Source organism: Desmodus rotundus, chromosome 1, assembly GCF_022682495.2.
Source record: "Desmodus rotundus isolate HL8 chromosome 1, HLdesRot8A.1, whole genome shotgun sequence".
Lineage (NCBI taxonomy): Eukaryota > Metazoa > Chordata > Mammalia > Chiroptera > Phyllostomidae > Desmodus > Desmodus rotundus.
Window position 1 is genome coordinate 121,623,059 of NC_071387.1, and position 27,601 is coordinate 121,650,659.

At 54.8% G+C, this 27,601-nt stretch overlaps 2 protein-coding genes across 2 annotated transcripts in view; one reads left to right on the plus strand and one right to left on the minus strand.

Annotated features, from left to right (window-relative positions):
- Nucleotides 1-452: 452 nt before the first annotated feature.
- On the plus strand, nucleotides 453-16,314 carry EPHB4 (EPH receptor B4). Its single transcript, XM_024571609.3, has 17 exons — nucleotides 453-1,004; nucleotides 3,672-3,742; nucleotides 3,985-4,272; nucleotides 5,005-5,401; nucleotides 6,190-6,345; nucleotides 6,514-6,846; nucleotides 7,160-7,284; nucleotides 7,672-7,837; nucleotides 8,866-8,968; nucleotides 9,168-9,232; nucleotides 9,346-9,459; nucleotides 9,551-9,798; nucleotides 12,467-12,682; nucleotides 12,986-13,135; nucleotides 13,538-13,731; nucleotides 13,924-14,079; nucleotides 15,249-16,314. The coding sequence occupies exons 1-17, from the start codon at nucleotides 953-955 to the stop codon at nucleotides 15,376-15,378; spliced, it is 2,964 nt and encodes a 987-aa protein (XP_024427377.1). The 5' UTR covers nucleotides 453-952; the 3' UTR covers nucleotides 15,379-16,314.
- A 2,360-nt stretch (nucleotides 16,315-18,674) lies between these two features.
- The window catches only part of ZAN (zonadhesin), a 30,665-nt gene continuing 21,738 nt past the window's right edge, over nucleotides 18,675-27,601 (minus strand). The window contains 13 exon segments of the mRNA XM_071220636.1: nucleotides 18,675-18,789; nucleotides 19,627-19,767; nucleotides 20,204-20,342; nucleotides 20,431-20,475; nucleotides 20,477-20,630; nucleotides 21,128-21,202; nucleotides 21,424-21,594; nucleotides 21,876-22,047; nucleotides 22,242-22,371; nucleotides 22,819-23,066; nucleotides 23,454-23,595; nucleotides 24,096-24,307; nucleotides 27,003-27,301. Of these exon segments, the coding sequence (XP_071076737.1) occupies nucleotides 18,683-18,789; nucleotides 19,627-19,767; nucleotides 20,204-20,342; nucleotides 20,431-20,475; nucleotides 20,477-20,630; nucleotides 21,128-21,202; nucleotides 21,424-21,594; nucleotides 21,876-22,047; nucleotides 22,242-22,371; nucleotides 22,819-23,066; nucleotides 23,454-23,595; nucleotides 24,096-24,307; nucleotides 27,003-27,301 (2,035 nt within the window). The 3' untranslated portion in view covers nucleotides 18,675-18,682.

The following is a 27,601-nucleotide window of genomic DNA, read 5'->3' on the forward strand; positions in this document are numbered from 1 at the left end:
CCAGGGCCACCCTCCATCCTCAAAACCTTCCCCCAAACACGGTCCCTTGTGCCAACGAGAAGATAGTGGGCTAATCCAGAAGAATCTTAAGTCTGCGGGATAATGCGCACTTTTGTGGGGCCCTTGGCGCTGCTTGGGTGTGCTGCTCTGCTCCCTGGTGTCCCCGGGATTCTGCCCTGCTGCAGGGGTCCCGGGGCCCCGGCCCGGACACGCGTGATCCGGGCCCCGGCACACAGTCTCTGTGCACATTTGGGCGGTCCCTGGGCTCCGCGCCCACTGCCCCTCCCCCTTCTCCAAACTTTCTCCGAACTTCCCGACCTGCTCCACTGGGCGCCCCACTCCTCTTCCCTCATGAATTATTCAGCACCGCGCGATCCAATCAGCGCGCCCCGGGCCCCAGTCCTAGTCAGGGCTGGGGGCGGCTCCCCCAGCCTCCCGCGCGCCCCTCCCTCCTCCGCCGGGCGCCGCCTGGCCGAGTCCCAGCCCGGCCCAGCACAGCCCCGACCCGGATCAGCAGACTCCCTCTCTCCCGCTTAGTCCTTACTCTTGCTTTCCACCCACCCCGCCGGCGTGGAGCGCACTCAGCCCGCAGCGCAAGCAGCACCACTCCCCCGGAGAGGGGGTGGTGAAAGAGCGAGGCAGGCCCACCCCTAGCCAGCCGGGGCGGGACCCCGAGGCCCCGGAGGAACCCCGACTCCAGCCACGTCTCTCTCTGCTCCGGTCCGGCGCGTCCCCTACAAGGACGCCCCCCGCCCGCCTGCGCGGTGGGGACGCGGGGCCACACCTGGGCGCCGCCGCCCGGTGTCCTGCGCGCCCGCATGGGCCCGCGCTGAGACTCCGACCGAGAGTCCGGCGTGGGGGATCCACTTCTACCCGCTCAGGGGGGATTCAGACCTGGGGGGGCTAGCGCCCCCCAAACTCAGATCGGATCCAACCGGAGTGAGGCGGCGCCATGGAGCTCCGGGCTCTGCTCTGCTGGGCTTCACTAGCAGCCGCTTTAGAAGGTGAGTTTCCTTAGGGGCATCCCGCCACTCTTGGGGCCCCCAAAGATGGGCCTCGGAGTGGAGGGGCCCGACCTCTCTCTACCCCTACCCGGCACCTCAACCCCGAAAACTTCGGACCAATAGTACTAGACCGGGCGGGGGGCGGGGGAGAGGCAGCCCAGCGGGGAGTGGAGTTTTCTTTTGTTTGGGAAAGAGATGGAGTCGGGCCCCGTCCCGGGACTTGCCCCAGCCCCGGATCCCCAAACTCTCACTCCTGACTCCAGACTCCGTTGGCCGGCCTTTCCTTTTCTCTCTCCGCCAGTCCTCAAAACCCTCTTCAAAGTTTCTGACCCTCTTCCCACCTCTGCCAAAAAGAAGGAAAGGTTTCTGGAGGAACAACTGCAGACAAGGCAGAATTTTGTGCTAGGCCATAAACTGCCCCCACCCCTCATTTCCTTAGTATTCACACCTTGATCCTCCAATTCCACTCTCTCTGTCAGAATGGCCACCTTCTGCACTCACACTCCAAACAAATCTCCCAAAGCCACGGCCCCTGCCGCAGAGAGGCCTCCTTCCTGGTTTCCCCAGGCTGCACCCCAGCCCTTTAAATGCTCTCTAGACCCCAGCCCTGCCCAAGTCCTAGACAAGCTGTCTCTCCTCCCACCCTGCCGGCCAGCAGAACTGACCTGTGCAGCCCCTGTGTTGCCCTAACTCAGCCTAATGACTACCTACCTCCTTGTCTCTATACATTTCTAATTTTTCTATATTCTCCCCAAATGTTTCTTCATCCATGAGTCTCTCCCCTCCCTTCACCCCCTAGAGGGGGAACCAAGAGCCCTATAAACCCTCCTCCTACATCCCTAATCTCCTTTCAATGAGCTGCCTCCTTCCCCTCCTTCACTGCCTGAAATCAAAGGGGTCTCTGGAGAGGGGGCTTTGGGGGCTGCTGAGGAGGAGGAATCAAAGGCAGTTAGAAACCCCTCTCCCCCAGGCTGGGCAGCTCTGCTCTGGGCTGGGGATCAAAGGCTAGGTGTGGGGAGAGGGGAGACTAGCCTGGCTCTGAGAAAGAAGGGGAAAAGACTGTGGGAGAGAAAGAGAAGCAGAGCAAAGAGAAAACCCACCAGGATGAAGTGAGGTAAGAGGGAAGAAAAGATGCAAAGAGGAAAAGGGAATCACTCAATCTGCTGTCACCAAAGGGCTTTCTAAGCCCCAGGCCCATGCTGAGGACTTTATATTTTCATGGTTCCTACAGCCCTGGGGGTAGGAGGGATTGTTGTCCCATTTTACCGCTGAAGGGCCTGAGGCTTAGAAGAGTTAAGTAACTTATCCAAGGCTGGGCACACCATGAAGTTGAAAAGTGGGAGACAAAAAACAGAGGAGAGAGCAAGAGAAATGGCGGTGGACAGAGAGCTGGGGAGAGAGAGGTGAGAGGCCAGAAAACGGACTTGTCAAAGAGAACTCCAAGAGGAGGTAAGACCCAGATAGAGTAAGAGAAAGTGAGCCTGTGCTCAGAACGCAGGGGGCAGCCCTGAAACAGAGACAGTGTGTAAATTGGAGACAGGAAAACACTATCCAGGCTGGAACAATGGAGGGTGGAGACGGCAGGCTCAATCCACCCCTTTCCCAGAACCCGGGCATCCTGTCCCCAGCGTGCTCGGCTGTCTCCTGCCACCCATGGGGGCCAGGGCCTTACCTGGGGCTGGCCCGGTCCACCTGATTCCTTGCCCTCTGTGGATAGCACTTGCTCCTGGGGAGGAGGCTGCCCCACCCACCTGCCTTCCCTTCTCTCTCGCAGCCCCCATTGGGAAGTGGGGACCTGGTCCCAGGTGTGCTGCTGGTCTCCAAGGGGATTCCCCTACCCTCCCTCCACCCTGTGCTGCCAGGGCCTGTGCAGTTTCCCCTAATCCCCACCTTCTGCTAGAGCCCCGCCCCTCCCCCAGGCTGAGCTGAGCCAGGTGTGTTCTTCCCCCCCCCCACCAATACACACACACCCCTAAAGTCTCCTCCCCTTTTCCTTTCCATAACCAAATCCAGATGTGAGGCCTCTGCAGGCAGGGGCCAGGGCGGGAACCCAAGCATCCTGGCCTCCAGCACTTCCCCTTCTGACAGCAGCCACAGTAGAGAGCTGGGGGGAGCGGGAGCGAGTGGGGGTGCTGGCTGGGCCTCAGGAGCTAAGCAGTACCTCCCAGGATCTGAAGGACTAGAGTGTGGGGACATGGAAGAGGAGTAGAGTTGGGGGCAGGGAGGCAGTGACTTGGGGATTGGGGAAGGGACTGTGGAGGCCCTGGCAGGTCCTGTAAGGAGGGGTGTCTGCATGCCAAGCAGCGCTTTGCCCACCAGAGTCAGGCCCAGGTCAGTTGTCTAATTTAATCCTTTCTGAGCTGTTGGCCCTTCTCTTCCAGCGTTTGCACCTTCCCCTATTCCCCAGGGCACAGCGATTGAGGGAGGTCTAGATCTGGGAATCCTGAGGGCCAGCAGCCTGCCAGCTGTTAGGGGTGGGGTTGGTGTTCAGAAGGAGAGCTGAGAAATGGGAGGGCAGGGCTCACTCCGCTAGCTCGTTATCTCTGGTCTCGGTCTGACTGTCTCTCCAGATTGAAGCTAACAGGACCTCCCCCTTCCCCATTCCCAGGCATCTGGTCTTCCCAGTGTCTCCCCTAAGCAGTGACTGTCTGTGTGTGTCTGTCTTAGAGACCCTGCTGAACACAAAATTGGAAACTGCCGATCTGAAGTGGGTGACATTTCCTCAAGTGGAGGGGCAGGTAAGAGCTGGGCCCGGGAGCTGGGGTTCAGAAGGGAGACTGAGGGACGAGGAGCAGCAGGGCTGACCTGCTCCCCATACCACCGCCTAGATCACAGCAGCAGGAACCCGTGTCCTCCGAGCTCTTGCTCTCAGAGGTCCCCTTCCCTAGCCACCCTAGCCACTTCTGTTTGGTGACAAACACCCTCCCACTGACATTGAAGCCAATCAGCAGCCCCCACACCAACCCCCTTCTGCCCACAGTGGGAGGAGCTGAGCGGCCTCGATGAGGAGCAACACAGCGTTCGGACCTATGAGGTGTGTGACGTGCAGCGAGCCCCGGGCCTGGCCCACTGGCTGCGCACAGGTTGGGTTCCCCGGCGAGGTGCCGTCCACGTGTACGCCACACTTCGCTTCACGATGCTCGAGTGCCTGTCCCTGCCTAGGGCTGGGCGCTCCTGCAAGGAGACCTTTACAGTCTTCTACTTTGAGAGTGATGCCGACACAGCCACAGCCCTCACCCCAGCCTGGATGGAGAACCCCTACATCAAGGTACCCAGAGCACAGCCACAGGCCAGGGCGGGGCTGGGGCAGACCTGTGGTCTAGGGACAGTGGAGGTGAACTTCTAAGGCCCTCTTGGTTGGGGCGCTGGAAGCAGGAGCCTCAGGTCGGGGGGGTGGGGGGGCGGGGGGGAAGAAGGCGGTCTGCTGGTGGAGCGGCAGCATGTAGTTGGGCTGCCGGCCTGGCCCCCAGGGAGGGTCCTCTCAGTCACTCCACTCCGCTGTACCTAGGCCACCCTACACTTCCCCCTTTATCCTCCTACCCCTCACCCTGGAGGGCTGTGTCTCTGCCTCTCCACCCACCTACTATGTCTTCTGTGTTCCAGCTCCTAGGTCTCCCCTGGGATGCCTTTACTGGGGCACCCCCCTCTGGGGTCCCATCTGTCCTCACACTCATCATACTTTGTAGCTTGTCTGTGTTTCCTTCATTTCTGTCTCCTCTGCACTGAGCTCAGGCCTGGTGTACAGTAGGTGTTGATAAATTTTTGTAGGATGAGTGAATGAACAGAAAGGGGGTGTTGTAGGACAGAGCTGGACCCATTGTAGGAGCTCAGCAAGTATGTTAGGACCTGCAGGGAAGTGGGTTGAGAAAGGTGGAGAGAATGTTCTGGAACAGAATCCAAGGAGGTCAGGGAGAGGGTAAGCTAGAAAGAAGAAGACAGTCCACCAGGTCCTTGGGGAGTGGAGGACAGCAGCAGTTGAGTCTCTTCTTTGACCCCAAAGGTAGACACAGTGGCTGCTGAGCATCTGACCCGGAAGCGCCCTGGGGCTGAGGCCACCGGCAAGGTGAACGTCAAGACGCTGCGTCTAGGCCCGCTCACCAAGGCCGGCTTCTACCTGGCTTTCCAGGACCAGGGCGCCTGCATGGCCCTGCTGTCCCTGCACCTCTTCTATAAGAAGTGTGCCCAGCTGACCGTGAACCTCACCCGCTTCCCAGAGACCGTGCCTCGTGAGCTTGTGGTGCCAGTGGCAGGGAGTTGCGTGGCTGATGCCATCCCTGTCCCCGGCCCCAGTCCCAGCCTCTACTGCCGGGAGGACGGCCAGTGGGCTGAGCAGCCGGTCATGGGCTGTAGCTGTGCTCCAGGGTTCGAGGCCGCCGAGGGGAATACCAGGTGCCGAGGTGAGAGGGGTCATGTCTGCAAGAAAGTGTTGCCAATCCACGAGGAGGAGAAGGTCCTGTACCCTGTTTTTGGACTCACTTCTTAAATTCCCATTTTGAACATTTTTGGCTCTCCTGGGCACCCAGTTCCCGGAGGGCCTGTTTTCATTCTGCACTCCTCTACCCCCCCAGTATAGTTCAGAGCCCTTCCTCACTTCCACACTCTCCCTGAGGTGTCCACTCCCTTCTGGACATGGGAGGCTGTCCAGGGATGCAGCACTGTCCTCAGGTGGGGGGGGGGGGGCCTTGCTGGGCTCAGAGGACAAAGGTGTCATGGTCTCTATTTTTGTTCACTGTGATTCCTCAGTATTTTCACAGCCCATTCTGACGGATGATGCGAGAGTGTCAAATTCTGTGTTCGTTCCTCACCACTTCGGTGTTATGGAGGCTGTTAGACCAGCCACTATGTCTTGCTAATAAAGAACACACACACTTCTGTGTCACAAACTTTTCTTCATATTTTGATCATTGTATTCAACTTACTCGGATAACTTTATAACCCAGTGTGTTCTGTGGTGTTCACTGAAAATCACTTTTCTGAGCAACGCTCTTTGGGTTTCACCAGCCTGCCAAGGAGTGTAGGCGGTGTGGGTGTCAGGGTTAATTCCCGAGCTGGCGGAGGTCTCCTGCTCTTAGAGGTGAGGCTTCTGAGCTCCTCCTGTCCTGCTTCCCCCTTGGCACTTCACGCAACTTGAAGAACAGCTGCATGTTTTTGATGCATGTTTTGATGAATGCTTTCTCTCTCTCAGCCTGTGCCCAGGGCACCTTCAAGCCTGTGTCTGGGGAGGGGTCCTGCCAGCCATGCCCAGCCAACAGCCACTCCAACACCATCGGCTCACCCGTCTGCCAGTGCCGCATAGGGTACTTTCGGGCCCGCACGGACCCCCGGGGTGCGCCCTGTACCAGTAAGTGACCAGTGACCCCTGGGGTGGACCCCCATTCCAGTCCCCATCTTCCCGGGCCTTCCTCCTCTTGACCCTGGCCTGCTGGTGCCTGGCCAAGTCAGTGTGGCTGCCCATCTGTCCCACTGCCCGCCCCTCACATCTGCTTAGCCTCTGTCTGATTCTCTGCAGCCCCTCCATCAGCTCCAAGAAGCGTGGTTTCCCGCCTAAACGGCTCTTCCGTACGCCTGGAATGGAGTGCCCCCCTCGAGTCAGGTGGCCGAGAGGATCTCACCTATGCACTCCGCTGCCGGGAGTGCCGTCCTGGGGGGTCCTGCACACCCTGTGGAGGAGACCTGACCTTTGACCCTGGTCCCCGGGACCTGGTGGAGCCCTGGGTTGCAATTCGTGGGCTGCGTCCTGACTTCACCTATACCTTCGAGGTCACTGCTTTGAATGGGGTATCTTCCTTAGCCACCGGGCCCGTCCCTTTTGAGGCTGTGAATGTCACCACAGACCGTGAGGGTAAGACTGGGGGCTGGGGCGGCCCGTGGTCAGATGGGAGAAATGGTGGTGGGAGAGTCTAGCAAGGCCTGAAGGAAAAAGGGGCAGAGGCTGTGGAGTGGTGTCCCCAAGAAGTATGGAGGGTCAGGGCTTTGGGAGCAAGAGGCAGAGAGTAAAAAAGATGCAAAGGTAGGCTGGAGAGTTGAGGATGGGAGCCAGGAGGAATTCTTGAAATATCTGGAGGACCAAGACAATTGCAGCTAGCAGAGGAGTTGGAAAGGCAAGAGACAGACCTGCCGTACAGAAGAACCCCAACATGTCCTGTCTCTCACAGTGCCTCCCCCAGTGTCTGACATCCAGGTGACCTGGTCCTCACCGAGCAGCTTGAGCTTGACATGGGCTGTTCCCCGGGCACCCAGTGGAGCAGTGCTGGACTATGAGGTCAAATACTATGAGAAGGTGAGACCAGGCACCACCCCTGGGGCTGGGGGTGGGCAGTGAGACGTGCTCCAGGTGGGGACACCTGGATTGCAGGCACTGAATTCCAGCTCTGCCACTTACTATCTGGAGACCTTGAGCCAGCCCCTTGGCCTCTCTGAGCTCAGTATCCTCATCTGTAAAATAGTTGTGATGATGGTACCAACCCCACAGAATTGCTGCAACAATTAAATGAGACAGTGAGTGCAAAATTCTCAGCACAGTACACAGAAGTGAGCACAAAGGCCTCGCCTGCTACATAATGGAACCAAGGTGCTAGTGATGGGGGTGCAGGGGCAGGGGGAGGCTGGAAGAGCAGCAGAAACTGCAGACCTGGACTTACGGCCAACCCCTCCTCCTCCTGGACAGGGTGCAGGGGGCCCCAGCAGTGTTCGGTTCCTGAAGACATCAGAAAACCGGGCAGAGCTGCAGGGGCTGAAGCGGGGAGCCAGCTACCTGGTCCAGGTGCGGGCGCGCTCTGAGGCTGGCTATGGACCCTTTGGCCAGGAGCACCGTAGCCAGACCCAGCCGAATGGTGAGCCTGGGAATAGGCCTTGGGGGCAGCGCTGCTCCTGAAGGACCCCCGAGTCACTCCCGTAGGCTCCTCCTCTTTCTCTCCACTGAGAGGCAGTGTTGGCCTGGTGAGGAGAGCATAGGGTGCAGAGACCCAAACCAACAACGGGGTGTGAAGACCTGCTTGGCAACCTTCCCTCAGCTGTGTGACTGTTGGCAAAAACTTGACCTCAGAGCCCCAGCTCTCTCACCCAAATAAATGGAAATATGAGGCCTCTCTCACAGGGCTCCACGGAATCCGTGAGATGACGCCTGTTGTAATATTTTTAGTTTTTTTTTAAAGTTTTATTGAGATATGCTGCATCTACCGTACAATTCAGCCATTTAAAATGTCCAATGCATTGGCTTTTAGTATATCCACAGAGTGGCACAGCCACCACAATGAAGTTCAGAGCACTTCAGCACCCCAGAAAGAGACCCTGTACCCCTTCCACAGCCCCTGAGCCCCTGGCAAATGCTAATCTACTTTCTGTCCCATGGATTTGCCTGTCCTGGACGTTTCATACAAATGGGATCATACAGTATGCGGCCTTTGGTCTTACTGGCTTCCTTCACTTACCATAACGTTTTCGAGGCTCACCCATGTTGTAGCAGGTGTCACCGTGGCTGGGGCGCGTTCTGTTTGTTCATTCATCCACGGATGGACATACGGGTTGTTTCCACTTTGGGGCTATAAACCCTTTTATTTTTACTTAGCCTTCGAACCTTTCACTCAAATGGGACTTTGCGGTCACCAGGACTTAGAACAGAACAAGACCAAGTCAGCTCTGACAGTAATAAGGGTGGGAACCTTGCCCTGGGGGACTCTGGAGGGGCCCACTGCCTGTGGAAAGCAGTTTGAAAATCACTGTGCTTCCTCAACCCTGCCTCTCCTTTGTCCTCTCCTACCTGCCACAGTGTCCTCAGGAGAACCACAGCTCATTCAGGAGACCTGTGTACGGCCCTCAGGGACCATCAGGTTCTCCTGATCACGGTTTTTTCCTCCCTCAGAGAGAGACAGCTGGCGGGAGCAGCTGGCCCTGATTGCAGGCACTGCAGTTGTGGGCGTGGTGCTGGTCCTGGTGGTCATTGTCATCGCTGTTCTCTGCCTCAGGTGAGGGCTCTGAGCCCCTGAAGGCCCCTGTGAAATCTGTGTAGATGGCCACCTGCCCTCTTGCCCCAGGACAAGGCTCCCTCCATGAGGCCCATTTCCACTTGGAATCTTTCTCAGTCTCTGCTCCTCTCTTCCCATCCTGTCCTTCTGGGAACATAAGCATGTGACTCAGTTTACCTTTTCCTTCCCATGGCTGTAGGAAGCAGAGCAGTGGAAGAGAAGCTGAATACTCAGACAAACATGGACAGTATCTTATTGGGCACGGTAGGTAGGCTTGTCCTGAAGGAAACAGTGCGGGGGCAAGGTTGTGAGCCAAGAATTGGGCATCTGAGTGCAGGGGGAGTCACTCGGCTAATGGGCCCTGCATGATGCCTCAGGTACTAAGGTCTACATTGACCCCTTCACTTACGAAGACCCTAATGAGGCTGTGAGGGAATTTGCAAAAGAGATCGATGTCTCCTACGTCAAGATTGAAGAGGTGATTGGTGCAGGTGAGAGGGAAGATGCCTGGAGGCCTGGGAGGGGAACAGGGTGGGCAGGGAAGGCCAGGAGGAGAGCTGACCCTTGGCACCCTTCCTAAAGGCGAGTTTGGGGAGGTGTGCCGGGGGCGGCTCAAGGCTCCGGGGAAGAAGGAGAGCTGCGTGGCCATCAAGACCCTGAAGGGCGGTTACACAGAGCGGCAGCGGCGGGAGTTCCTGAGTGAGGCCTCCATCATGGGCCAGTTCGAGCACCCCAACATTATCCGTCTGGAGGGTGTGGTCACCAACAGCGTGCCGGTCATGATCCTCACCGAGTTCATGGAGAACGGTGCCCTGGACTCCTTCCTGCGGGTGAGCTCCCCTGCCCAGCCTCCTGAGTCCACCCGCTGTGCCCCCCCAATGCAGTCAGGGGACTCAGAACCCAGGACAGGTGGTGGCTTCCACAGCACCCCCTTCACCCTTCATTCTCCCTTCAGGAAAGGTTGAGTTCCTGGGACTGGCCCCTTCTTAGGGCGTGGGTGGGACTGGCCTCTCTGGGGGGCAGCTGACCTGGGATATAAGGGGTCATCATCGTTCATCCTTTTAACAAATACTTTCTGAGCACCTCCTTGTATACCAGCTACTGTCCTAGGCCCTGGGAGTAAAGTCATGAGTATCTCTGCTCTTAGGGATCTGAGTGTAATGGGGAAGACTGGAAATTAAGGAACAAACAAGCTTTTATTAAGAAGTAAACAAATAGTTTCAGATGTGGAAACAAACAAGACCATGGAAAAGTGGCTGGGGAAAGAAGAGATAATGCCAAAACTCAAAGAATAATGAGAACTAAGTGAGAAAAATGACTGAGAATGTAGATAAAAGTGCTTGGCACATTAAAGAAAGAAAGAAAAGTGGCTGGAGATGAGAGGGAAGAGCTTATTTTTGTCGCTTTGTCAATTTACTGAATTTTATTATTTTGTTAATTTTACATTGCATTTTTATTTTAATCCTCACTCGAGGGTGTGTTTATTGATTTTAGAGAGAGAAAAGGAGGGGAAGAGGGAGAGGGAGAGAGACAAACATTGACGTGAGAGAGAAACATCGATCACTTGCTGCCCGTAAGCACCCCAACCAGAGATCGAACCCGCCCCCTAGGTATGTGCCCTGACCAGGGAACAAACCTGCAACCTTCTGGTGTATGGGACAACGCTCCAATCATCTGAGCCACCCGGCCAGGGCACTTCCCATATTTTTTAAAAATCAAAACATTTTCCTACATAGCAAAATCCCATTGCATTGGAAAAAATTTAAATTTCTTGGTATCCTCTTATATGCAGTCGATATCTACATTTCCCCAGTTGTCCCCAAATGTCCCTTACTGCTGGTTTATCCAAACCATCATCAGTGCAGGATCAAGCACTACACCTGGTGATCATTGTTTCTGAGTCTCTTCTAAAGCCAGCACAGCCCCTTGTCGTGACCTCAACGTGCTGAAGAGCTGAGCCCCGTCTCCTTGAACATTTCACTTTGTGGATTTGTTAGGTTCTTCCCCGTGGGGTCATTTAGCTTGTTTCTCTGTCTTTCCTATAAGAACCTATGTCTAATATTTTGATACATTCAAAATTAAATGTTGGTGGCCAGCCTATATCGGGGGTGCTGTGAACTTCACATGGCACCCCATCGGGAGACACGGGCCACCTGGGTCCCACCATGAGTGATGCTGAGGTTGACCTGGAGTAGCGTGATGATGATTGGCTCTCCGTAGTGGACGTAGGAGTCTGTTCCATTGGTACCCAACAGAGATTCCATTGCACGGAGGGAAGGGGCCTTTTAGAAGAGATGAATTTGAGTAGGTGGGAAAGAGCCAGCTTTGAGAAGGTGGGGGAAGAGTCATGTGGGGAGCAAGAACTTGACAAGAAGCGGGAAGGCAGGTGGAGCTGGACCTGGGGAGCAGAGGAACCATGGTGGATCTTAATGTAGGTGGTGGCCCTGCTACGTGGGCCTCGTAGCCTTGGTCGGGAATTGGATTTGATTAGAAGTTCAAGAAGCCTTTGGAGGGGTTTCTTAGGAGATCCCTTTGGTGGGTGCCCGGGAGTAGGAGTGGAAGGAAGCCAGGAGCCAGTGAGGAGATCTGCAGTCCTTCAGGCTGTGAGGGTTGCAGTGGAGCGTCGAGAAAGGTTGGGTTTGGGGTATGTTTTGGAGGCAGGGCCAGCAGAACTTGCAGATGGGTTGTAAGTGGCAGGCGAGGGGAGAGAAAGGAAGGAATCGTGGAGGCCCCCAGGTCTACACTCTGCGCGTCGGCACGTGGTGTTTCCACAAACGGATTCAAGGCCTGAACCGGGTTCAGGCTTGGCAGATTGATTCAGAATTTGGTTTTGGACTCTGCATCCCTGGCCCTGTGGGGCTACTGAGGATCCCCAGCACATGAACTGAACCCAAAAGGTGGGATTAGTTAACCATTCCTGACTGGTTGGTTTACCTGGTGAGAGAGAACTGTAAAGGTCACTGTTGGGGTTTAGACCTGGATTTGGGCACTGTGGTTGCTGGTGGACCCTGATTTTCCCACTGTTCGCTTGCATGCTACAGACAGTCGGTCCAAGAGGGCTGAGCTCCATTTTGGCTGAATCGGCATCAGTTTGTCCCCACCTATATAAGACAGTGCGCAGAGCACACCCTTGCCCGAACGCTGGTTTTGTTAAATAAAAAGAACATAGTAGACCAAAAGCATTTGTTGAATATGTCCTGGGTATAAAGCACTGTACTATGTTAAAAGGAAGAAAAATTTAAAGTCTCTTTTTGCAGTATAATTAAGAGAGAGTGAATATGTATATTTGAAACTGGGACAGTTACCAGCACTGTGTTAGCGTAGCGGAGTGAGAGCTCAGAGAACTCGGGATGAGAGAAAGGAGGGCCTGCCTGGGAAGTGCACGGGCCTGGACATGAGATGGGCTTGAAGTGTCAAATAGGGGTTGGAACGTGAAGAGAAGGGGAAATAGAGGGTGAGCTGTCTTAACCGTGCCCCTCTCCTTTGTCTGGTCTCCAGCTGAATGACGGACAATTTACTGTCATCCAGCTGGTAGGCATGCTACGGGGCATCGCCTCGGGCATGCGGTACCTTGCTGAGATGAGCTATGTTCACCGTGACCTGGCTGCCCGAAACATCCTGGTCAACAGCAACCTTGTCTGCAAGGTGTCCGACTTTGGCCTTTCCCGATTCCTGGAGGAGAACTCTTCTGACCCCACCTACACAAGCTCTCTGGTGAGGCTGAGAGACTGACATAGAAACTAGGTTCTTAGGGCCTGGTGGGCAGGGAAGGTTGAAAGGGTGGCTAGGGGTTTGACAGCTCTGATCCAGGGATAAGATGGAGGAGCGGACCGCAGAGGGAGTGGTCAGCTTAGGAAACCCCACTTCTGGGTGTCTAGGAAAAAAATGGAGTTGGGGAGCTGGGTGCTAGGTCCCAGAAAGGAAGGAGGCCTGAGCTGGGTGGAAAAGCAAAGGCCAGGAGCAGAGTGCCCGGATATTGGGAAACTCTCAGCTCATCTTTGCTTTCCTCATCTTCAGGGAGGAAAGATTCCCATCCGATGGACAGCCCCTGAAGCCATTGCCTTCCGAAAGTTCACATCTGCCAGTGACGCCTGGAGCTACGGGATTGTGATGTGGGAGGTCATGTCTTTTGGGGAACGGCCATACTGGGACATGAGCAATCAGGATGTAAGTGTCCCTTGGACCTACCATATTTTCTTGGAATATTCTCACCTAGGATATGGATATGGGTGGGGGTGGGGTTCCCAGAGAGTCCATCGCTGCTGGGTCCTTGAGGCGATGAGGGTGACACAAAAAAGAGTTGACCTTTGTACCCAAGAGTTTTGACAAAGAATGTTTGGTCACAGAAGGACACCGGGATGGAGGGCACAGTTGGGAGGTTACACATCCGGATCATAGCCCAACAGCTGCTGGGGTGTAAAGCCCCAGCCAGCCTCGGCCCTAGCCAGAAGGACCCCCAGTTTTGCCATTCTAGAGGGCTGTAGCACCCAGCCAGCATCTGCGAAGTCACCATTTCCTTGGGATCCTTTGCATCCTGGACATCTTCACCCAGTGCTTCTGTCATTCCAGGTGATCAATGCCATTGAACAGGACTACCGGCTCCCCCCTCCCCCAGACTGCCCCACTTCCCTGCACCAGCTCATGCTGGACTGTTGGCAAAAGGACCGGAATGCACGGCCCCGCTTCCCCCAGGTGGTCAGTGCCCTCGACAAGATGATCCGGAACCCTGCTAGCCTCAAAATCGTGGCCAGGGAGAATGGCGGGTGAGGACTCCTGAGAATGGGCCCTCCTTGCTGCACTCTGCCACCTCCACCCCTCCAGAATTTCCCCAAAATTACCCATCCTTTTGGGGGTGTATGGGATTGTCCCTGCCTGCCTCTCCAAGGCTGGATTCAATATCGCCACCCTGATACGACCCTGGTACTCAGCACGTCCCCCCCATCTTTGTCTCTCAGGGCCTCACACCCACTCCTGGATCAGCGGCAGCCTCACTACTCAGCTTTTGGCTCTGTGGGTGAGTGGCTTCGAGCCATCAAGATGGGGAGATACGAAGAAAGTTTTGCAGCCGCTGGGTTTGGCTCCTTCGATCTGGTCAGCCAGATCTCTGCTGAGTAAGTCATGGCAGAAACTGGAGGTGGGGGTTAGAGCCAAGCAGTCAGAGGAGTGTCTGGGGACCAGAATCCAGCCCACTGGTCAGCAGGGGCCTTTGGGGTCAACTCCTGGTGCCAGCTTTTCTAGGGCCCCCTCAAAGCAGTAACAGCTGCTGGGGCTAAGAGCCCAGTGAGTCTTCCAGGCCAACTGTGCCCGCCTCACCCCCTTGCACCATTTCAGCCCTGGAGCATCTTGCTCCCTGCCTGGCAATCTGTATCTATCTTTGTGCATCTATCTACACATTCCAGACCCTGCTCGCACATTAACAACGTGTCAACTTTGGATGTTTTCCCACCCATAAAAGGAGAAGATTCGACTAGGTTTCGGAGAACCTTTCCAGCTTTAATGTTAAATGGTTTTATGATTCTGACGCTTTCCAAATACTGTTTTTTCCCTAGTTGGCCTCTCTCTGATACTTCTCCTTTCTGCCTTCCCACTTCTCTCTCAAGGACTTTTCTGCCCCCAGATTTGAATAACAGAAATAAAAGGAATAGAAATCTGGAACCAGAGGGCCAGTCTGCCCCACAGGGCCTGGGCACTCCCCTCCCAAACTGTTCCAACCTCTCCTTGACCTAGGTTCTTGCTCTCGGTTTCCCACCTCTTCTTTTTTCCCTTATCTCAGTCTCCAGGCCTCAGAATGGAGGGGGGAGGCAGTTTGTTTTACCCCCTCCCTCCCCTTCCTCTCCACCCAGCCCTTCCTCCCTCTCTGGCCTTTTCTTTCTGACCTCTCCTTTCACCTCTAAAGCAATCTGTGCATCCCCTTCCCCCAACCACATTTGGTGGGCCTTTGTTTTTCTCATTTCTCCCCTTCTCTGATTCTCTGCCTTAATCCTTGGTGGAGCATCCATCCAAATCCCAGCCCCTCCAACCCCACCCCACTTCCCCACCTCCTGCCTTTCGATTCTCCCCCTTCCCATTCCCTACTGCGCCTGTGCAGAAGGGCTGCAAGGGCTGCGGCCTGGCTCCGAAATCCTCCGGAAACTGCTGGGCAACTGTTGACGTGTGTCCCCTCCCCCGCTGGTCTTCCTAATTGGCTGACAATCCCGAGGCAGTGACCACGTTTCTGGAGGTTAGCTACGAGAGCTGTCCCAGCAGCCCTATGGCCTCACCTAGCTCTATTCTTTCCCAGGGACCTGCTCCGAATAGGAGTCACTTTGGCAGGACACCAGAAGAAAATCCTGGCCAGTGTCCAGCACATGAAGTCCCAGGCCAAACCTGGAGCCCCAGGCGTGTCGGGAGCACCAGCCCCTCAGTACTGACCTGCGCCTCCTCGCCTGGCCCCACAAGTCTGGAGCAGCAGGAATTCCCATGCAGGGGACACGGCTCCCCTTCTTTTTGGGGCAGAGTCGGGTGGGGACCCAAGAGGCCCCCATCCCTATGCCCCATTGGATTGCACTTTGAACCTATGGGGGCAGGGAGCTGGCAATTTGGAGAGACAGGATTTGGGGATTCTGCCATATGGGAGTGAGTATAAAAGTAACATGCCCCTCAGGTGGGGAACCCCACCAAGGGTGTGGGAGCCCTTCCCTCAGGATTTTCCAGGGTGGTTGGGTGTAATCCCTACAGCCTTCCTTTGATCCCGTTAGGGCCCCTGGGGTGCCCCTCCTCACCTTGAAGGGCCGAAGACCTTGCAGACCAAAGAGAAGAGGGTGACAAGCCTTTAAGCGCAGAGTGGAGCACCATGGTGGGAGGCGGGAAGGGGTGTCGTGACCCAGTGACGAAATCATTGGACTGGATGTCCCAACCTTGCTGCTGTCTCCACCGAACTCACTTTTCCCTTGTAAATGCCCCTCCCCCATCTGCTGCCTTCATATTGAAGGTTTTTGCGTTTTAAGTTTTGGTTTTGGTCTTACTCTCTCTTTTGTTTTTGTTTTTTTGTTTCTGGGTGTTGTGTTTTTTTTGTCTGTTTTTTTTTTATTGTCCTTGTCATAACGTTTTGTGTTGGAGGGGACTTGTTCATTACCACTTCCCTTTCCCACGTCGGAACGGGGACCCATCACTGTGTCTATTTTCAGAGCAGCGCCTTGGTGGTGCCCCGTTTCCCCACCCCGCCAAGTACCTGCAAGCTGTGTCCGTGGGGTGGGGCACCGAGGTAGTGGTGGAAACCAGAGACAGACACCCGTGCTTGGAGGGCTTCTTAAATTATATTTAAAACAATTTTTTTGTATAAATAAAAGAAAATGGGAAGTGTTGCAGTTCTGGGGGTGATTAGGAGTGGGGGGTGGAAGAGACTTCTGAGAACGGTGGAGTGTGTGTGGAGGGGTAGGAGGTCTGGAGAAAGGGCTGTGATAGGCCTGGGTGCTTAGTTCCCAACCCCAGGGTGTGTTTCAGGTGGTGGGGTGGGGGCAGTGGGAGATGAGTCATTGGCAGCTGCTTCTAACGGCTCCAGATGGTTCTGCCAAGAGCCTGGGGCACCTCCGGGGTGGGGCTGCCCCCTCCTCCCCTGCCCTGGTTCCCTAGCCCTGGGAGGGTGCTTGTTTGAAGCAGAGGCGGCCTTGAGCTCACAGCCCTGCTCTACAGCCCCCTGTAGTGTGTGTGTTGGGGGGTGCGGAATCCACTGGGATGGGGGTCCAGTCAGATGGAGACAGATGTGGGCCAGATGTTGACAGCTGGGGTTGGTTTAAAGGCCTGGGAGGAGAATGTCTGCATGGGCTGTGGGGGAGGTGCAGAGGGCCGGGTGGAGGATGCAGGCCCCCGAGTGAGTACCCGCACATGCGTGCGCACCGGTGCTGGATGCCGGGCTGGGTCAGGACAATGCCCCCTTTCCAGATGCTGCCCAGGCAGGTTTTCCCATCCTGTTGGGAAGGGGAGGGGAAACTACCTAGTGTCTTCTCCCTCCCAAACAGGAAGATGAAAATGGGGCCAATCCCCATCGTTTTTTCTCTGCTATCTTCTGTTTCTTTCCTCGCAGTCGGCTGCCCTCAGGGACACTGGCAGGGGCATGTCTGGACTAGGGCAGCTTTGTCCAGTGGAGCAACCAAGTCATTTCTGCCTCTCCATTAACCCCTGTTGTGGTGGGGGGGTTGGTGCAGGGTCATAATCACAGCTTCTGCCTCTCCCAGCCCAGGGAGCCTCGGGCAGTGACCCCATTTCATTTCCCACCTGGAGCAGCTTCTGGAGTCCCCTCATTTGATGAGATACCGCCCATATTTTTACCTCCAAGGGAGAAAGGGACTTGGTCCTGCCAAGGACGGGGCAGGTGTGGGTCTAGAAGGAGGTCTATCTGGAGGATGCCAGCCCAGGCCACCCCTTCCCCTGACAACCAGACACCTGGCCAGGAAGGGAGTAGGTCAAGGCAGCAGGGCACAGCTGAAGAACAGGCAAAGGGTTGGAGACCAGCTGAAGATCTGTGCAAATGTGCAGCAGGAAGCCCAGCTCCTGAATTCCTGAGCGTGCCTGCCACACCCAGCTCAGAGTGTGCACTGCTCCCCCCAGCTAAGGGGCAAGATGGCCTGGCCATGGTCATCCCTCCATCCCCGGAGCCCTCTATCTCTCCAGCCAGGTTAGGTCTTGCTTCTTTGAAGGAATGTGGCTACAAAGCTGGTCATCTCAGAGTATAAGCACAGAGTAAGGTCACTTTCCAGAACCCTGCCTTCTCTGGTGCCGCAAACCCAAGTCCCCTGCCCCTTGGGGTCCTACATCCTGACCACCTCCACTAATTGGGAGCTTTCTTTTTCTTTGAGCCCAAGCAGAATGTCCCACCCCCTTCCGCAAACAAGGACGTATCTGGTGGAAGGCCCTTTGACCTCAGGCTGAGGGGCGGGGGGGTGGTCACTCTTACTAGGATGGGATTCAAGACTCCTCAGACCTCAGTTTCCATACTAATCCTTCGGCCCTTTTGGGAAATGGATGTGTGCAGAAGGGGGGTGCTCCTCAGAGGGGCACAGGGCAGGTAACCCTTTGGAAAAAGCTGCATTTCCCATTCTTAGCCTCTACCAAGCAAGTCATCTCGTCACTAGAAACGTCCAACTCCTCAGGACCACTTTCCACTGCCCCTGGTAGGAAGCGCAGAGGCCAAGTCTTCTGCAGGGGAGGGCTCCTTGGGGGAAAACAGGATGAATACCATCTTTTCTCCTGTGTCCCAGAAGCCAGAGAATGTGGCTTTGCCTAAGGGACAGACCGCACCTGCTCAGACCTCCCCTCTGGACATGTGGGTTACTGAGCCCTATGCCCCCCACACCTGTCTCCTTCCTATTTCTCCCCCCAAGACCCACCTCACAGACCCTTCCTCCATCATGATTATGTGGAAATTCACATCTCCAAAATAAATAACTTTATTTTATCTCTCCTTTTTTGAGGACAACTCAAAATCAAGCGACTTTAAAGGCAGGCGCGGGAACAAAATCTGAAGAGAAAGCAAGAAAACTTGAATTAGAAGCCTCCTTGACTCCCAGTGGTCCAGGTTCCAGGTGGTGGGTGGTTCTCACCTGTGTCTGCCTGCCTGTGTGTTCTGGCTCCGCATTTTCTCCTTAGGGGATGGTGGGGAATGGAGGGGATCAGTGCCCACTCTCCGTTCACTCACCTCCCAGCTGCCCCTCTTCACACCCCCCCATCTTGCAGAACTCACCTCCTCCTCCTCTTCTTGAAAACACAATTTCTGGTCACTGCCAGCACCATGACTGCCATGGCCACCAGCATCCCCAACAGGGGGACCACAAAGTGGCACGCCTCTGGAATGGGATGGGAAGGGGTGGAGGAGGAGACACACCCTTTGGTCTTTGGTTGCCACCCTGAAGCACCTACATCCTCCTAAATCCCTAGTTACAGCTGCTTCTCCAGCAGGATGTTGCCCCAGGGGTTCCAAGGCCTTAGTGTCGTACTCTGACCCCAAATCCATTCTGTGTCTGGGCACAAAACTCCCATAAGCCTTTTAGGGGGATGTTCATCCAGTTAGCCCCTGGAGTCCAGGGCATCATATTGGCCAGTGTTTCTCACAGAGGAATCCTGGAATCACTTCCTTCGGCCACCTGGGAGCTTGTTAAAAATGCAGATTTATGGGCCCACTCCAGACCTGCCTAATGGGAATCTCTAGGGTGAATCCCAGAAGGAGTGTGTTAAACAAGCCTCCTCCCAGCTCTACCCCGCAACGCCCAATCTTAGGTATGATAAAGTTGGAGAACCACTGGCCCAAAGGCTCAAGGGAATTGTAGTTTTGGATGGCAAAGAACAGTAAAAGCTCGTGGGGAGGCCTAGACTGATGCAGGAGGGGGAATAACAGTGGGGGTGAGGCATATAGACCTCAGAAGAGAGCTGGGGTTCAGAGATTCCAGAAGATGTGGGTAGGAGAAGGGCACAGGGACTTTGAGAGCCCTGTCCTATCAATCTCTAGGGACCATATTACATATTATATATTCTCTAATATAGACTATGAATCGCATATTACCTATCTGTTCTGTCTGTAGTACGTGACAGTACCTATTAGATGTGAACATTACATACGCGGAGTAGCGGCGGTTGTTCGTGGGGAAGGAACTGTGAGGACACAGGGCCTGGGATGAAGTTCTTACCTGGGATTTCCGGGGATAGCACATCCCAAAGTTCCGTGTAGAGGTCTCCTCTGTAACCAAAGTCACACTCACAGGTGACGTGGGCGCCCTGCTCTTGACAGTGCCTGTCGTTCTGGTAGGGGTTCTGCAGACATGGGCTTTCTACAAGGATGAAGGGGATTGGGTGGAGGGGGTCTGGGGGGACACCCACAGTCAGGGCAAGGGGGCAGGGAGCAAGGATCCCAGGGAATAAAGCAGCAGCTTCCATTCCTGGCTCTGCACTCACTAGCCCTAGGCTCTGGGGAAACTGCTCACCTCTGAACTCCATTATTTTTACCTACAAAATGGGGAGACTATAGTTGCCACCAAGTGCTGAGTGATGCTAAGTGCCCAGTACTCAGAAGATAGCGTATGCTCAGGATACATCAGGTCCTTAACTTGTGCCCTCCCCAAAAAAGGAAGGAGCAGAATTAAATGGCACAACCTTCTGGGCATTGATGGGGAGGAGTTCCAGGCATAGGACTGGAGGGACAGTCTTCGGTCCAAGGACCCCCAGGGTATGGAGACAGCTTAAAGCCAAGGGGAGGTCTGGGCTCACCTTGGAAGCAGCCACGAGTGAGGGTCCCCAGGGCGCAGATTCCTCCAGCGCTGCAGCTGAGGGGCTCACTCAGCAGGACCTCTGGGCTGGCACAGGTGTGGCGCCGAGAGCAATCCTCAGTCACAAAGCTGTCACCCCTCTGGAGAGGAAAGAAGGGTCTGGAGAAGAAGGACCGGTTTTCCTCCCTCCACACCTCCACCCCCCAGGGCCTCCCACATCCCCCTGACCTGGAAGTAGATGCCACTGTTGGTGCAACCACAGAGGGCCAGGGGGAGGCTCTGGTTGGCACTGTAGATGCGGCCCGGGAGGCTGGCACAGCCTTCCACCAAGGGGCCCTCACAGTCCCTGGGGGCCGCCAGGTTGGAACAGGAGTTGTGGCAGGGTGTCATACAGCTCTGATAGGTGGCATTGGCTGGGCACGCCAAGGCTGAAGGGACAGAGTCACAGTCAGAGTGGTCAGGCTGAGACTGGCCCAACAGGTGCGGGGAGTGTGGGGCTGGAGGGAGAACAAGGTCACCCACAGGACACAGCTTGGTATAGTTGAGGAAGCCAGACAGTGGGCTGGTTCTGAGTGTGTCTTTGTCTGTGACATTAAAGCACGTGAAAGAATGGGCGGAGCAAAGATGGGCACTGGTGAGAAGAAGCGAAATGGGTGACAGGGCGGGGATGACACCTCCCTGGCAGAGCCAGAGAGTGCTTCAGTCGGGAGGTCGGGAGGATGCTGACACAGTGAGAGCTGAGGAATGGGAAGCCCAGGCGGGAAGACCCAGGTGTGGGCAATGGTGGTGGCACAGAGCTGAGCAGAGGTGGAACTGGCTGAGGGGGTCCGGGGCCAGCAGGGGGAAGGTCAGGGCCTCACCGCAGTGGGTGTGGTCCTGCCAGCTGGCCAGGGCAGTGCCTGCCTCCTGGCAGGTCATGGTGTACCCGCTGAGGACCTGGCAGCACAGCTCCTCCTGGTCTTTGGGGTCCCGGGTGACACACAGTTCAGACATACATTCCCTGGGGGAGCAGCGGGGACAGGTGAGGGTGAGGGGGAGAGAAGAACACTCAGCCTTGTAGCATCAGGCCTTGAAAGCCCCAAGAGAAAGACATCAGGCAGTGTGGGGTGGGGGTTCACAAGGGATGGAAGCCACAAAGATAGAAGCCAGACAAACAGAGAAAGAGATGGGCAGCGGGACCGGGAGAAAAGGATTTCCCAGAGTCCTGGGCCCCTCACTCACCCCTGGAAGGGCTCCGGGGCCACAGTCCAGTGACAGGCAGCAAAGGGGCCCTGGGGATCCACCAGCACCCTACACGCCTGGGTGCTGTTGATGAGCTCCAGGTGCGCCGGGCTACATTCTGACACATGGGAGCCTGGCTTCTCTTCTCTCTCCTCCTCCTCTTGGACAGCCCTGGGGCTGAGAGAGCCAAGGGCCAGAGAGGCACAGGAAGGCTCATGAACTTAGGAAGAACTGAGAATGTGACGGGAGGGCCTAGGCACAGACTGGGATCCAGGCGGCAGGTGCTCGCCACAGGATTAGGGGAACCCAGCAAGTGCATCTGGGCACTTGCCTGTGGGTTTCCTCCTCTGCTGAGGATATGGGGGTGAGTGGGGTGTGGACAGACATTGGGCTGTTTGTTGCTCATGCCCCTGGGGTCTGGGCCTCCTTGCTTGAAACCCCAGCTTTCTCACCTTGAGAAGTGGGAAAGGCCTCCCTTGATCTTCACCTCCCAACTGTTGCCAAAGTCGTTGAGATTCTGAGTGAGGGAGCCATTGGGCAGCATAAACTCATTCTTCTGGTTCTTGTCGAAGTTCCCGCACAGGCCACGCACAAGCCCCTGGTATGTGCTGGGCAGGGAAATCGCTGCAGGAGGAAGGGAGCATCCAAAGCAAGACTGCCCACCTCTGCTTTCTCACACCTCCAGGGGCCTCCACTGGAGCTCAGCGCCCCACTCCCAGGTGGGGGTCCTCTCACCATGCTTGTTCTGTCTAAGATGTGGTCCTTTTGCCCCAACCCAGAAACGTCGCTTCTGCCCTCAGGCCCCTAGCCTCCAGTACCTGCATTGTTCCTTCCATCAAAGCTGACAACCACCTCAAAGTCAGTGATCAGATACAGTCGGCGGCCCCGAGTGGTAACCAGCAGATGCCCGTCGGGGTTGTAAGGGGTGGCTGTCTTCTGGCCATTGACCTGGAGAAGGAAGACAGGAGCCGTGGGGAGTCCTGAGTCAACCTGCCCCGCCTCTGTTGGTGTATCTCAGTGCCCCGCTCTGTCGCCATTCCGTGGAATGAGATGCCCCAGTAGGCTTCACCATCTGCGTGGCAAAGGCCTCCCTGAGATCTGCAGCCTCTGCAGCCCTAGGTCTTTCCTTGCAAAAACATTGGCAGAGTCGGTGCCCCTGGTACTTCCTCAGCCGGCTTCACCTTCACGCTGCAGGATCTCTCCTTCTCTCTTGTCCCCTGTCTCCCTCCAGCCTTTTGCTTAATCCCATGATGTGAGTGGGACAGTAACTCTGACTTGTATAACCAGGCAGCCACGTGTCCCAGGGGACACGGAGTCCTGGTTCCACCTGCTCCCAGTGGCCTGCCATGGCCCAGGCTGCCTCCCCAGAACCTCCCGGCCTGACCCAGCTCTTACCACAAGCTGCAGTTCGGCCTGGAGCTGTACTGTATAGCCATAGACCATCACGATGATTTCGTGCAGGAAGATCAGGCTGAGGGGCATGGACATTTTGTTGCGTCCCTCCACGACCAGGCGTACCACGCCACTGGGGAGCATGTCCACGGTCTTGATCAGAGTGTAGGTCATGCCACCCTGGAAGTGGTATCTGAGGCCGTCAAATGTGCGGTAATGGGGGTCTCCAAAAACTGAGCATTGTTCCAACTCTGCCAAGAAGGGCCAATGCTGAGAAGGCACCCTGCCCAGCTACACCGGCCCCCAGAACCCCTCACCAGCCCCCAGACCCCTCACCCACCCTGCTGTCTCCTGACACTCTCCCTCTTAGCCCTGAGTTCCCCTGATACTTGAGCCACAACTTTCCTCTCCCGGCCCCATTAAAAACCAGAGAGGATCTCCTCGTCCACTTTCCTCTTTTGTCCCTAAGGACTGAATCCCAGAGAGGGTCATGACTTGCAGGCAGGCACAAAGCTGGGGAGACTCAGGATGAGAACCCAGGCCCACCCCATGCCTGAGCTCAGCCCCTTCTCTCCAGAGCATCCCAGCCTCCACCCCTCTGGCCCCGCCTCTTCTGCCTCCCCACATGCCTCCCTTACTGTGGGGGACGCATCTGCTCTTGCCATTGGAGTTGGGCTGGCAGTGGGAGCCAGAGGCGCAGATGAAAGGCCGGCACTGAATGGCTCCTGCTCTGCAGGTGCAGTTCAGGGTGCAGTCACTGGAGAGCCAGGTTTTCCCTGCCTGTGGAAGCCACAGGAAGACCCAGGGAATGAGGAGAGAAGCACCAGTTCTCCCTCCTCTCCCCCCTTCAGCCCAAGCCTGCAGTCTGAATGGCTTAGTGGGCTCAGGCCAGGGGCAGTTACGGAGCCATCTTCACACGTTTGTCTCTGTACCACCCCCTAGAGGCATTGTGCTCGGTGTCTTACATACATTGTTCACGAGGTTGTTCAGGAGGTAAACACTGGACCCATCGTCCAGATGAGGAAACCGAGGAGACACAGTCCCCTGAGGGTACCATCAGGATTCAAACCAAAGCTATGCTCCTCCACTACACTGTACAGTATCCCAGGTTTGGGATTCCTCAGATCCAAACCCAAACACAACCCCCCAACCCAGGCCTGGCTGGAGCCCACCCTGCCCTGTCACCAGCCTTCACACCCTAGGCCCAGGGAGGCTGAGGAAAGGAGAAAGTGCCATCCTCAAGGTGTGTTGGCCCCACCCTAACTTCTGTCCCCACTCACAAGGAGGGAGCGGCCCTGGGCATCCCGGCAGCCGCACTGAGCCCTGGGCACGCACTGCTGCTCACTGAGCACGTAGCCAGGCTGACAAGTGCAGCCCTCCTCGCAGGCGGAGGGGACTTCGACGTCCTTGCACTGGCCTTCCAGGTCCCAGCAGGAAGGTGAGCAGGAAGGAATGCAGGTCGTGTAGGTGCTGTAGGGGGGGCATTCCAGAGCTGGGCGGGGGAAGAGGGGGAGAGAGAAAGACTTAGTGAGCGTGGGCTAGGCCTCTGTGCCAGGGCCGGGGGAAGAAAGGCAGAACGGCTCTCCTGCTTCAGCCTGGGAGACAGAGGTCAGCCAGCAGCTCCCGCAGGCCTGCTGTGTGTGGTCGGTGAGTGTGTGACGGGCGTGTGTATGTGAGGTGCATGGGGGCACAGAGCAGGGAGCCACCCACTCTGTTGGAGGAGTTAAATCAAGCCCTTTAGGCAAAAGTAGTTGAGAACAAAGGGGAGTGTTCATGGATAGGAGTCTGCAATATAAAAATGTCAGGTTTCCCTAGGTTAATTTATACATTTAAATGATCCTAATAAAATACACCAAAAAGATTTTTGTAACGTTTTATAATAAGACAAGATGATATTAAAGTGGAGTTGAAGATATAAGCAAACCAGAAGAGCCAAGAAAACTTTTCTTTATGAAAAGGAAAAAGCGGTGAGTAGGGACCGTCCCCATCTGAAATTACGGCACATTTTAAACTTTCAACAATCACATTGTTACAAGTAAGTAAAGACAGATGGGACAATGAAAGAGGAGAGAAAGCCCATATAAAAACCCAAATACATATGGGAATTTAGTATATGATAAATTATGGCATTTCAGTCAGTGGGAAAAGAGAGACTGGTCATTTAGTAATGCTGGGAAAAAATAAAACCAAAGTTAATGTATATCTTGTACTGTATGCCAGGATAAATTCCTGTGGATCAAAATTTTTTCTAAAGTATAATAAAACAATAAAATTACTAGAGCGAAGCATGGGCAGATTGTTTTTAAACTTCAGAAGGGGAGGCGTTTGTAACCATGACTCAAAATGCAGGAGCCATAAAACAAACTAACAGATTTGACCGCACAAACCATATATAAATTCTTTCTGCATGGCAAGAAAAGAGTCAAAGATAAAAAACTGGACATATTTTTGTGACTTGTAGCACTATTAAAGAGCTACTCTATGTAATTGATAAAAGAACTTCTATAAAATAGTTTGAAAAGACCAATAACCCAGTGGAAAACTGGTGAATGGGTATGAAGAGATAGTTCACAGAAAGAGAAACTCATATGGCTCCTAAGAATGAAAGAATGCACAATCTCATTCAGAATAGGAAAAATGCAAATTAAGACTTTTTATTTTTCAGACTGGCAAAAATCCAGAAGTGTAATGATGCTCTGTGTTGATGAAGCTGTGGGGAAATGGACACTCTCATACGTTGCTGGCGGGAATGTGGCAACATCCCTCAAAAGAACAAATGCACGGCGTCCTTGACCCAACAATTCCACGTCTAGGAATTTATCCTACACGTATGTGCAGCACACCCACAGAAAATCAGGGCTGCGTAAGGTTATCCGCTACAGCACATGGCCGGGGTGACCAATGCAGCCCTCCTCACAGGAGCAAAGGACTTCGGTGTCTTTACACTGGCCTTCCAGGTCCCAGGAGAAAGGTAAGCAGAGGGAACACAGGTGGTGCAGGTGCTGCGGGTGGGGCGTTCCAGAGCTGGGGGTGTGAAGGGGAGCGAGTAGACGCTTCATGATTGTGGGCTCTGTGCCAGGGCCGGAGGGAAGAGAGGAAGGAGAACGGCTGTCCCGGGGCAGACGGGGAGACAAAAGACTAAAAACAACTAGAAAGCCCACGGATGGGAGACCAGTTAAATAAATTATGAAAAATGAATTATGATATCATAATGTAATATTACTCAGCTGCAAAACAAAATGAGACATGGCTGTCTGACATGAAGGAAAGTATCTGATGTGGTTGGGTCTCCAAGCTAGATTGTCAAGTGAAAAAACAATAAAGTGCAAAATACTGTGTCTCAAACGCTGTTTGTAAAAAAATAAGGAAAGTAAATCTGTATTTGTCTGTGTGTGCCTAAATAAAAGACCTTTGGAAAGAGACTGAGATTCTGATCTGAGCAGGCTGGAAACTGGACCCATGGATGGGGCCAGGATGGGAGGCAGACTTTTCACGGGGACTTTTTTCATAGTTTTAAAATTTTTGAACCATATAAATGCATCACAGAGTAAAAACATTTTAATCACCGTTTTAAAATTTAAAAGGTTCAGGAATTAGATGGTGGTACTGGTTGCAGAATCTCGTGAAGATCCTAAAGCCAGTGAATTGTACACTTCAAAAGGGGTGAATATTATAGTACGTAACTTTTTAAAAAAAAAATTTAAGGGAAAGAGCTACAGAAGGATACCTAGAAGTCTGCCAGGAGGAGAACTTTCCAGGTACAAGGAGCGGTGTGTATAAAGGAAGGGAGGGGCGTGGAAAAGCAAGGTCTGCGTGGGAATGGGGTCACTGGGTGCAGGTGTTGTCAGATGCACCGGAAAGGGGCAAGGGAGGAGAGGCTGGGCCAGCGCACAGTCTGTTGTACACTTCAGACAAGGGCTTGGACTGAATCTTGCAGGCAATAGCCATGCAGGGGCGTAACAGGATCACATGTCCTTTGGAAAGACAGTGTTAACGAAGTAGACGAGAGGCAGCCCAGTGCTGTCCTGGTGGGAGGGGCAGTGGCTAAGAGAGTATTGTAAACACTGCTGTCAGAGACAGGTCAGAAATAGGTCAGAAATAGTCAGAAAGGAAAACAGGGCAGTTTTAAGAGATCCACAGGCAGAAACAGGGCTTGGGAGCTATTTGGGGTATTAGGGGACACTCACGGCAGAAACTGCTGTTTCTCCAGATTGGGGGCTTGAGTCCCTGGGCCTGGCAGGCGGCCCCAAAGGCCTGCAGAGACACGCAGAGGGGATTGTTTAGGCCTCTAAACTCACAGAGGTTGAGCACACAGCGGAGCAGAAAGGGCTTAAGGGCCACGTGGGTGGCACACTCGGTCCAGGCCGGAGCCTGAAAGGCCACTTGGCATTGCTCCTGAGCTCTTGCTAGGTGGTCAGGCCTGCAGTTTGCAGTTAGCTCCTCCTGATCTTCTCTTTTGGTCTTCATCTGCTCATCTTGTTGGCAACTGGTAAGGGAAAGGGATCATCACAGGGACAGCCACTGTCCCAGCTATGGAAATGATGTGGCGCTCCCCCCCCCCCCGAATGACTCTGAAGACATTCTTCACCGGAAGCTGATTTGAGCTCTGGCCACCTTCCATGCAGCCTTGGTTCCCTCCCATGCTTTGAAACCAAAAAAGGAAGACTTTTCTGTTTCCCCAGATAGGTTCCCAGCCCCCAGAAGCCATTCCTGGTCAAGTTACACACTTAAAGAAGGTGCTGTGATCTCCCTAACCCAGGTGTGCCAGCTTGTGTTTCTATGAAAA

Bases quoted from the DNA above. Each gene is read 5' to 3' on its own strand.
- EPHB4 (XM_024571609.3), top strand. From the start codon at position 953: ATGGAGCTCCGGGCTCTGCTCTGCTGGGCTTCACTAGCAGCCGCTTTA. The intron at 7,285-7,671 runs GTGAGACCAGGC...CCTCCTGGACAG, and splicing joins AGGTCAAATACTATGAGAAG to GGTGCAGGGGGCCCCAGCAG. The intron at 9,233-9,345 runs GTAGGTAGGCTT...ATGATGCCTCAG, and splicing joins ACAGTATCTTATTGGGCACG to GTACTAAGGTCTACATTGAC.